At 46.3% G+C, this 11,666-nt stretch overlaps 1 protein-coding gene across 2 annotated transcripts in view; it reads right to left on the bottom strand.

Moving 5' to 3' along the window:
- The window catches only part of pde4ba (phosphodiesterase 4B, cAMP-specific a), a 122,698-nt gene that overhangs the window by 75,749 nt on the left and 35,283 nt on the right, over positions 1-11,666 (bottom strand). Inside the window, exon 3 of one of the 2 annotated variants that reach the window (XM_077014952.1) lies at positions 8,387-8,625. In XM_077014952.1, coding sequence (XP_076871067.1) covers positions 8,387-8,625 — 239 coding nt within the window. Of the gene's footprint in view, positions 404-8,386; positions 8,626-11,666 lie in introns of those variants that run through there. The other variant, XM_077014953.1, reaches the window with a different exon arrangement.

Here is an 11,666-nt window from a genome sequence, read left to right as displayed (position 1 = left end):
TGTGCTTGCTGCCCAGCCGGGGGGGCTCCAGCTCCAGGTGCATGTGCTCCTTAAAGGTGCGGATGCAAGGCTCCTGCTCGGGGGCGCTCAGCTCGCCGGACGACATGCTGCCGGGGCTGTTGGAGCGGGCGGAGGTGAGTGGCGGTGTCCGGCGTAGGTCACACTCTTCAGGAGTCCCTCCCCGCCGCAGGCAGAGGTCGTGCCATGCAGACTGCGTCTCGGTCCGGCGGGCAAGCGGGTTAATGGCCGTTCCTGGACCACGCGCTCCCTCCCGCTCTCTCGGTTCAGGCAGAGCGCGAGGATGAGAATCTGTTTGCTGCTCCCGCTCTGTTGCTCTGGACGCTGTAGCGATCCTCCGTTTGTGTGCAGAGTTCTAGTGGCTCACTGAGAGGAGCCTTCGTCAGAACACAGTCACACCTCCTTCCTGTGAAAAGGAGAAAAAAAAACTTCTGCTTCTCTCTGCATTTCTCTCGCTCTCTCTCTCTCTCTCTCTCTCTCTCTCTCTCTCTCTCTCTCTCTCTCTCTCTCTCTCTCTCTCTCTCACAGTGTCTCTCCCTACCAAAGCTCTGTCGCTGTCTGTCTATCCCTACTCTAATTCTCTCTCCTTTTCTTTCTGTCTCTCCCTATCTGTCTGTCTCTCTCTCTCTCTCTCTACATCTTTCAAGCCTGTCTGTCTATGTGGATCAGTCACCCTCCCTCTCACTCTTGTCTGTCTCTGCCCTTTCTCGGTCTCCCTCTCAGTATCTGTCTGACTCTGCCCTGTCTTTCTGTCTCTCCTTACCTTCTGTCCTGACCCCGCTATGTCCTCTCACGCTTTCTTTCCCTTAGCCGCTCTCTCTCTCTCTCTCTCTCTCTCTCTCTCTCTCTAATTCCTCTCCTTTTCCCTCCCTCCCTCACAATGTGCATTAAAACTATACACAAGCCACTTACTTTCCCCATTTAGCTCCTGTAGCCTTCAGAAGGGTCGATGCAGGAGGGGCCAGAGAGCAGAGCTTCGCCCCCACCAGCACTGCCACTCTCGGGCACACACTCCGTCGCCGCCTCCTTAGGTCAACCTCCGTGGAGATGCACAGAGAGAAGGCACCTAACCCTGGAGCCTCAGGCAGTGTCTTCATTTAGAATAAACGGAAAAACTGGAGAGATGAAAAAGGAGGCAAAATCGACGCGCGCCTAGTGACGGTGGATGCTCCGCCTCTGGCTGCAGCCGATTGGTCGCCTGTGGTCGAGAGGGTGGGTGTCGAGAACGGAGGGAAGGTGGCTGAATTCTGACGATGGTTTTTTGGCCTTTCACAGATCAGTGCTTGTCAAGATGGCAACAAGAGAGAGAGGGGGGGGGGCAAAATCTCCCCGCACACGCGGGATTAGCGGTGATTGGCAGCACATGAACACACAGTGCACACGCGACCCTGACGCCTGCTGGCTTCTGGCTTTTGGGTTGTGAATGGACTGCGCCGGTTTTGTAATTATGAACTAGAGAAAGATGAAACACAAACACCAATGCTGTAGTGACATTTACAGCCTCCTGGTCCACACCGCCAGCCAGACTGAGATGCTGCAGTTTACGGTGGGGAAGGTGATCCTACGAAAGGGGAACCTCAGTCTCTGAAACAAATCACCCGGGTCAATACAGGTGGAGACTGGATGTCTGCAGCAGGGACGTGGTGCGGGTGGAGGGACGTGGAGCGGGTGGAGGGACTCTCTGCTCCTCCTGTCTACGCCTGCACCCTGGCTACGTCCCCCCAAACACACACACACTCCCCCTGCGCAAGTCGAGGTGCCGCCAGCTAGCGCCATCAGCCTAATCCTCACCATGGCGACCAGGGAGAGGGAGGGGCCGGAGAGGAACGAAGACAGAGGATGACAGATGAAAGGGGCAAGGGCGAGAAGGAGGAGGATGAGATGAAGATGCAGGCGACAGACACAGTCCACGCATCACACGCTCACCAAAATCAATGATTCTACTCCCTGTGTGTTTGCTTTTGTCCTTCAAAATTCACCATGGAGTTCCAATATATGGCGTATGTCACATAGCATAATCAATATAAACACTCTCACACACCACTTTAGTCAATCAATAACATTTCCATCTTTAACACAGGCAGCTCTTTGAATAGTCCCATTATAATAGAGCTCATGACATTTCACACAATGCTTCTGTGGTCATTGACAATCAGAAGGAGGCTCTACAGATTTATTCTCAGCGCTGTGTAAATAAGAAAGGGTGTTAACACCAGTCAGTCTCAGTTGATTCTCCACACCATACTTTCACACCCTGACACTCTTTGTTGAATGACACTCAGGTGAAATCCTATTCTCATGTGCCAGGTTCTCTTGCTTTGCGGTAACTCTACTTAAGCCTAGGTATGACTGTACAGCTAGACAGTCAGTAGCTCTGGCTGGGTTGTGAGGGAGGTTATTTGTCTTCATGGGAACGCGCTGGTTCTTCCCAGACACCTCGCGCCACTGCACAGACCCCAACACGTGGACACGGTGAGTTAGGGTACATTCTAAGGGTCCGTTACAATAAGCCTGGATTAGTGACGATAATCGGTCCGTAATCAGTCGCGGTCCAGCTTTTGCGTCTGCTCAGTGTTGGAAATCTGAGGCTTCTCTGACCTTCTCGCTGGGGCGGCATACAAGGGCAGCCGTGTGACCGCAGGCTGTGTGCACGACCGCTGCAGACAGATCGGAGGAGCAGCTCTGTGGCTCCTTCGGAAGAGCAGAGAGGAACGCGAGCACGGAGGGGAGGCGCGAGAGAAGGAGACGCCAGTGAGAAGGAGACGCCAGTGAGAAGGAGACGCCAGTGAGAACTCGCACCTGCTGCTGAATCTCTCAATCGGCTGAACATTTGAGAATGAGAGAAAATCTCTGTCTTACAAACGCATTCATGCACAGTGACAACAGTCGGAGGCTGAAAAGTGGCTTCTGCTAATCTGATCGCCTTTCTGTGATCTCTCTCTCTCTCTCTCTCTCTCTCTCTGTGATCTCTCTCTCTCCTCCACAGCTGTGTGACAGTACGAGCTCATCAGCACCAGATGCATTTCAAGGCCAAGGACAGACCTCTCTAAGAGCAAATACAAGTACTACCATAACACTGCTGTATCTGTACACACACACACACACACACACACACACACAAATCTTACTGTTAATATTGGCTGTACATCTGACATATCAATAACCCCCATCATTCTCCTGTAAAGGTCTCTAAAGCAGCTCTAAGTTTAGGAGCATGTGAGACAGTCCAGGTTTAGGGACAGGTGTATTTCTCAAGCAGAGGAAATGGGAATGGTACAAACTGTGAGAACCCATAAGCACTCTCTCTAAACACTTTCTCTCTCTCTCTAGCTCTAAACACTTTCTCTCTCACACTCTGATCTCAATCTCTCCCTCTCTCTCTCTCTCCCTCTCTCTCCCTCATTGACTGAAGACACAGACTGAAGAGTTTTTAAGCTGCATGTTTTCAGGCAGGGGGCGGCTGGTTCACACTGAGCCTAAACAGACCTCAGTCTGACCCAGCCATGAAATCATGGCCCATCCTAGACACTCAGGCCGCATCCCCCCGTGTCCTCAGGCTTCTGTCATTCCACTTAAAACCCTGAATGTAAACGCCTGCCTCAGGCCCTCCAGTGCTGATGGATATAGAACAGTGTGACGTCAATCAGGAGACTCTGTATTCCCTGGTATACCGCTATAACAAATAAAATACATACACATGTACACACATACACACACAATCTCTGAGGTTCATATCTTGATCCTACACAAACTTAGGATGCAAACTACTTGCAGATATACCCAAAAAACCAGAAAATGTGAAACACATGAAAAGAGCAGTCCTTACACAACTCACACGTTATGGATGTATGTATCCTCTCGTTAACACGCACCGTCAGTGCTGCCGTAATTAGTTTGTTTCACATTCAGTGTTTTAAAGTACAGATCCAAAACCACAAGGAAAAAGATCCAATTTCGCTGTGCTGTGTATCTCATACGAACAAATAACCAATTCACACAGATTCCTGACAGTGAAGAGCATCTCTCCATCTGCTCCAGGGTCATCCCTCCATCTCCTCCAGGGTCATCACTCACCACAGCGGTGACCCAGCTGGGGACACACACACCCAACGAACGGCCTCAGCCGTGAACAACTGCACTCCTGAAATAGCACAGCTGCTCCCGGGTGCCTTTTCTTCTGATGCACTCCGCATTTAACACTCCAACAAGCATCACTACAGAAGAGAGGCAAGCCTGTGTGTGTGTGTGTGTGTGTGTGTGTGTTGCAATGTTATGCACTGCTTAAGTCATTACTGTTCCAATTACAATGCACTTATCAACAATGGGAAATCATTAGCATACATACACAAAATAAAGTCTCTTTCAGACTAAACCATCCTTCTGTGTGTTACTGGCTCACAGAATATTATCCATTTCTAGAAAGGGCAGTGTCACATTGTGTCTGTCTTGATACAAGCTCATGCGTGACCAGTGCAACTTATACCAGTGCTGCCCTCTTTGGGCAAAAGGCAGGAATGACATTTTTAGGTTCATAAATAAATAAATACATGGTACAGACCAGTAAGTACATTACTGTAGAAAAATCTAAAATGTTGACAAATAAAGATTCTGTGAGAAGCTCTGTGACTGTCTGACTTCCTCAGAACACACAGCCAGCTAGTGAAAAGCAAGTGGGGTGTATGAAGCAGTGTCACATGCACAAGTAAGAGAGCGTGGCCTTCTGGGCCAGACCATTCCCCATCACGTCAGCACCCGTCCTTCTGCACCTGTAATGAAACCCAGAAGCCGCCTGAGAGGGCTCAGGCTCTCATACCTGGAGGGGGTCTCTCGGGTTTCTAGGAAACTAGATATGGCTGAGTGGAATTATGTTTCACAGGCACTGATACAAGTTTACACCTTCTCATTCCACCTTTCAGGAAAGGCACGTGGTCAGGCAGAGAGGTATTAAAAGTAAACCAGCACTAATACAGCCATGCACTGTGGAGAGTGCAGGTGATTGAATTGGGTAGCAGCACAAATGTACTTTCTTTTGCTCTGTATTTCTGCAGAGTATTGTATTCTGTATTGAAATGAAACAATGACTTATGTGAGTTCATACTGCAGAATGTCCATTTTTAATATGAGGATATTGAATGAACCATCTTGGAATTACAGGTCTTTGATTCAGATGTGTTAATTCTTGATTCACTAGAGTCTAGAGGTGTTAATTCCTGATTCAGTAGACACTAGATGTGTTAATTCTTGATTCAATAGACACTAAATGTGTTAATTCTTGATTCAGTTTACTTTAGATGTGGTGTTAGCACCGGGACTCTGCTCCCTTGGTCACTCAGCATGAAGATTAAACAGACTTTACAGCGTAATTAAAGCAGGCCTTCATTAGACTGAACACTGAACACAGAGCCACAGCCCAGGTGTCACCACTGGCTGCTTAATAATACAATAATACAAAAAAAAAAAAAAAGCAATAACATGTGGTGAGCTTAGCGATAGCAAACAGGCTGACAGGACAGCGTGGGCCTCAGCTATAGCCCACGAGGGCTCTCCTCCAACTTCTACTGTCACACAACTCCATGACGCTAGCAGACATAATGTATGAGTCAAAGACTAAAGTGAATAAAATGCCATCGTGATCTCTGAGGCTTCACTTCCACATGCGAATACCTCAGGGATGCCTCACGAATGAAAAAGCCGGATTACAGGTAGGCAAAATATGCACAGAAAATCTACAGAGCTCCATAACAAACATTTATGGATAGAAGCGACAAATATTAACAGGTCCCCGAGTGATGGAGAGAGAAACAGCTTATACAATCAGACGGCAGACAGTAACCAGACCAGTGCACCAAATACCATGGGATAAAGTTTACAGCATGGCATAGACCCAAAGGATTCTACTAAAGAACCTTCAGAGCACTGGTATAACCAGGCAGGGCAGGGGCGGGGCATGGTAGGGGCGAGGCATGACAGGGGCGGGGCATGGCCAGTGCATGGCAAGGTGTGGCTTGTAGTGACTGGATCTCTACAACTCCAGATGGACCCCTTCCGTCAGGGTTCATGCTATAGATCTACAAATCAAGAATGGTCATTTTAACAATATACTTCACCATCCAGCCCAAACATCTGCTGCTTTACTCACTCTAATGTTACGGCCTTCAGATTTATCGTGTGTCCATCCATGGTAGACAAACAGACAAATGGTTTAGAAACTGACATTTCAAATAGGACATTCGTCATTTTCAACTCTATAATACTAAAACATGAAAATATATCAAAATATGCACTTGATCAAAATATGAATGTTACATCGGATCTTACTCTTATTTGGCCAAGAGCATTTTAGCTTAATGACATTTACTGTGATCCAAATAGACTAGCTTAAGCATTTAGGTTAACAGTAGAAAAGGCTGGTATATGTAGTTCTAGCTTAAGCATTTAGGTTAACAGTAGAGAAGGCTGGTATATGTAGTTCTAGCTTAAGTGTTTAGGTTAACAGTAGAGAAGACTGGTATATGTAGTTCTATCTTCAGCCTTTAGGTTAACAGTAGAGAAGGCTGGTATATGTAGTTCTACCTTCAGCCTTTAGGTTAACAGTAGAGAAGGCTGGTATATGTAGTTCTAGCTTAAGTGTTTAGGTTAACAGTAGAGAAGGCTGGTATATGTAGTTCTAGCTTAAGTGTTTAGGTTAACAGTAGAGAAGACTGGTATATGTAGTTCTATCTTCAGCCTTTAGGTTAACAGTAGAGAAGGCTGGTATATGTAGTTCTAGCTTAAGTGTTTAGGTTAACAGTAGGGAAGGCTGGTATATGTAGTTCTAGCTTAAGTGTTTAGGTTAACAGTAGAGAAGGCTGGTATATGTAGTTCTAGCTTAAGTGTTTAGGTTAACAGTAGGGAAGGCTGGTATATGTAGTTCTAGCTTCAGCCTTTAGGTTAACAGTGACTGAGTTTTATGTCTATTCTGTGGTGGACTGGTGGCAGAATCAAACACTAAATGAAGCAAAAAAGGGAAAAAAAGAAAAAGCTGATTAGTTGGCTAAATAACAAACTTCCTGAATGAGGTGCTGCCCGCCAGAGAGCAGACCAGTCTCAATGGGTCTTCTGTTCCGTCCACTGAAAACGCCAGTCAGGAATTTACACTTGGACTCTTTAGTAGATTCAGTGCAAGATATGCTGCATAACCTCCACCTGAGTTAGTGCTCACACCCTAACACATAACCTCCACCTGAGTTAGTGCTCACCCCCTAACGCATAACCTCCACCTGAGTTAGTGCTCACACCCTAACGCATAACCTCCACCTGAGTTAGTGCTCACCCCCTAACGCATAACCTCCACCTGAGTTAGTGCTCACCCCCTAACGCATAACCTCCACCTGAGTTAGTGCTCACCCCCTAACACATAACCTCCACCTGAGTTAGTGCTCACCCCCTAACGCATAACCTCCACCTGAGTTAGTGCTCACCCCCTAACGCATAACCTCCACCTGAGTTAGTGCTCACCCCCTAACGCATAACCTCCACCTGAGTTAGTGCTCACCCCCTAACGCATAACCTCCACCTGAGTTAGTGCTCACACCCTAACGCATAACCTCCACCTGAGTTAGTGCTCACCCCCTAACACATAACCTCCACCTGAGTTAGTGCTCACCCCCTAACACATAACTTCCACCTGAGTTAGTGCTCACCCCCTAACGCATTACCTCCACCTGAGTTAGTGCTTACCCCCTAACGCATAACCTCCACCTGAGTTAGTGCTCACACCCTAACGCATAACCTCCACCTGAGTTAGTGCTCACCCCCTAACACATAACCTCCACCTGAGTTAGTGCTCACCCCCTAACACATAACTTCCACCTGAGTTAGTGCTCACCCCCTAACGCATTACCTCCACCTGAGTTAGTGCTTACCCCCTAACGCATAACCTCCACCTGAGTTAGTGCTCACACCCTAACGCATAACCTCCACCTGAGTTAGTGCTCACCCCCTAACACATAACCTCCACCTGAGTTAGTGCTCACCCCCTAACACATAACCTCCACCTGAGTTAGTGCTCACCCCCTAACACATAATCTCCACCTGAGTTAGTGCTACACCTGAGTTAGTGCCTAACACATTTCACTTCCACTAACTCCCACTGAAAACTGGAAAGTACTGCTATGTATTTTAGGGGTGTAATTCATAAATGGCCAAGTATAAATGTGTGCATCCTTGAAATTTCCCCAGATTGGCACACATGTACACACACACACACACACACACACACACACACACACACACACACACACACCTTTTGTGCAACTTTGAAATCCTGTGCACGTGCAAGAACAAGCCGTGTAGCAGCATTTGACAGGGAGCGTGCGTCAGGACTCACCACTCCGAGTCCACCGGCGTGATGTCGATGCGTGGGGTCGTGATGAAGGGGAGGGAGGTCGGCCTGCACACCAGCTCCTCATCGGGGGTGCGGCACCTCTCCGCCTGTCGCCATGACAGTGGGGGCAGCTGCAGGTTGCCAGAGAAACGGCGTCGCCACCGGCGCAAATCCACTCCTAGTGTGCAGGCGGGAGATGTGAAGGGGTCAGCAGGACCACCGTCGGGAGGATCTTTACTGCCCTTCACATGCAGAGAGGACCAGAAACAAGCAGGACAATGAGGACAAAAAAGAATGGAGACATTGTGAAAAGCAAGCAGGGAGACAGGTATTATGTTCTTATAACAGCATGCTTCTGCTAGAGGGACACACTGACAGCACAAGTACTCCAGGGTTCCTGGACGAGTTGACGTTTGGCCTACAATCCTGAAAGCAAGTTTAGGAATCTCCATACTGAAAAGAATTTCATTTAAACATCAGTATCTATTAATCTGAAAAATGTGGACACGCAGCCACACACACACAATCATACACACACACCACACACATACAATCATACGCACACACCACACACAATTATACACACACACCACACACACACACACACACACCACACACAATCACAATAGGGTTTTAGAAGCTACTTAATTGTTTACTTGCTGGAAAAGTCATTGTCAGTCATGTCAGTCAAACATTTGAAGAGATCACTGAATTATAAAAACAGTTATATTATGTCTAACATTTTAAAGGGAAAGCTAGTGGGTGACTAGAGGTAATGAAATAGAGATCCCATGTCTTTTTGCTAACATAAAAGCTTTTGTGAAGCTTTTATGAAGCTGTGCGAACTATCGCCACTAGATGGCGACTTGAGTCCTTCAATCAACAGTGTGAAAAACTGCAGTAGGCCCATTATTGTATAGCAATGCCACGAAGGTAATGCTGGAAAAAACTGTTAAAGCAATAGGTAAATTTTCAATGACTCTTCATGGTATGAAACAACCAATAGTACACTGACACCCAGTGGCATTTTGCGTACTTAATCCATTTTTTTTAACTTGTCCGCCTCCACACGGAACTATGGAGCATGAACTGGTTCAAGACTAGTTTGATTCTTCATCTCATGTGAGCGGCACTTCATCACTTTCCATCACTTTCAGAAATATTGTTGGCTGCTTTTTGTTGGCATAATTTATTTTTGCATGAACAACATGAACATCACCATGTCGATTAGGGTTGCGTTTCCCGGGGAGGCTTCATAATGTTTAACGGGGTGGCACGCAGGTTTGGTTCGTGCATTTGCGAACGTTCCCTTCCTAACTAAAGCACAAACTCAGTCAACGTCCGGTTACTTTCAAGTCTATTTGTTTGCAGGTTACTGCCTCTTGCAGAGTCTCAAGCAAAACCGCAGCGGTACTAGAAAAAATGCTTTGTGTCTAATTTTGCGTCCTAGCCTAAACTTGTACACATTTATCATGCGTGTAATCAGCATTTCCTGTGTTACTGCTATTAGAAGTGGACCAGAACTGTCCAATATGACCGGTTAGTCATGTAATAAACCCGCCGTGCACGCACTCTAATCCGCGTCCAATGTCAGGCTCAAGAAGGAGCGCAAACAGCCCCCATTAAGCTAGATCAACCCTCCTTCAACCTCCACAAAGCCGGAGCAAACCAATTCTGCATCCATGAAGGGGTCAATTGTTATGGAGCCATATAATTAGCCAGATGTCTCTTAGACATTCAGAGGTCTTTGAGTTACACTGTGCCTTTCTGTTTTCCATGAGCAAGTAATGCAGAGGCTTGCGTTGTCAGACCGTAATAATACCTTAATGACTTTCATTTAAATTATTCCGAGCCTATCAGATAAGCCTGAAGGGCCCTAGCAGACCCTCTGGGGCCAGGGGGAAGTTCCAAATGTCATTTTACTAATTGTGTTGTTGATAAGAACCCACAGAACGCAGATGTACATACATTTCAACTAGGGTTTGGTTTAAAAATATCAAAGCGCTTTCTGTGGTCCTCACAGTGTGAGAATGTATTTAGCAGTGTTCCTCAGACACTCAAATATACAAGCAGTAGAAAATCTTATGTGTCAGCAGTAATACCATAAGCTGTCAAATATAGTAATATGTTGTATGTTTGTTTTCTATCTTGGAGATGATATTTAGTATAAACAAAGTTGTAACACCAAAGACGTTTTTACTTTTTGTAAATGTTCTGTTGACAGAAAACTCAACAAACAAATAAATAAAAACATTAATGATAATGTCAATTGTGGACATTGTTCTCACATTTTTAAACTGGTCAGTACTGTAATGAATATAGTAATAAATGTTTGGAACCACAGGCAATCTTACTAGAGTATGGGTCAGATCATCATATCACTCTAGGTCTTCAGCAGACTGCATCTTCAGTCATTAAGTAATGTACTCAGAAGAAGTGCATTAGCACTGACAGGTCATTTTTAATCTTTCCCTGTCTCTCTCCCCGTCTCATGAAACTTTCAGTGTGTGACATGGTAAGACACAGAGTGAGACGTGGGCGGTGGAAACGGAACAGCGTTTAAGAAGCGCGGGGAGAGTCTTCAGAGCGGAAGTGAAGTCATTGGGAAAGCGAGCGCAGAGCCGGGCGTTCAGCTGTGGACATGGAAACCTGTGGTACTTCAGCAGGGAGAGCAGGGAACAAGGGACAACTGATAAATCAGGTGACTGGGAACCGGCGGGGAGTGGGGGGGGGCTGTGTGATTGGCTGATTCCTGACAGTGTGTTCCAGAGTGTTGAGTGTTGAGTGAGGTGTGCCACAGAGAAACTGAACAGCTTGTTTTCTTATTAAACATACAGCACTAAGGATAATGTGAGCTTAATCCTCCAGAGCAGAACCCAAATGCATACGATACGGCTCACTGGTAGAAATGCAAAATGTTCTAAGAGATGTGATCGCATTGAAGGAACACAGAAGACAGCAAGAGTGCTACAGCAGAGTGTTAGATGCCAGAGATATGAACACACCCACATAGTCCTACTTCACACATCATCAACAGAGTCAAGAGGAAGCCGGATCTCCAACGACTGGATGGAGGGACAAAATGTGATTCCAATTTCATAGCTCATACACTTGTAAATTAATTGACTGAGCTCACTTTGTATTTTGGAACTATGATATAAAAATATAAATATTTTAAACAAAAAGCCATATGATGGCAGTGTGGATTACCTGCAGCTAAAACCATTTCTCTTTTACAAACATAAGAAATGGGAGTGTTCCAGACATCCAGAGTAAAGATGTT

This window comes from Brachyhypopomus gauderio, chromosome 8, assembly GCF_052324685.1.
Source record: "Brachyhypopomus gauderio isolate BG-103 chromosome 8, BGAUD_0.2, whole genome shotgun sequence".
NCBI classification, from domain to species: Eukaryota; Metazoa; Chordata; class Actinopteri; order Gymnotiformes; family Hypopomidae; genus Brachyhypopomus; species Brachyhypopomus gauderio.
The sequence above is the reverse complement of the archived record's forward strand: the minus strand, read 5'-3'. Positions and strand labels throughout refer to the sequence as shown.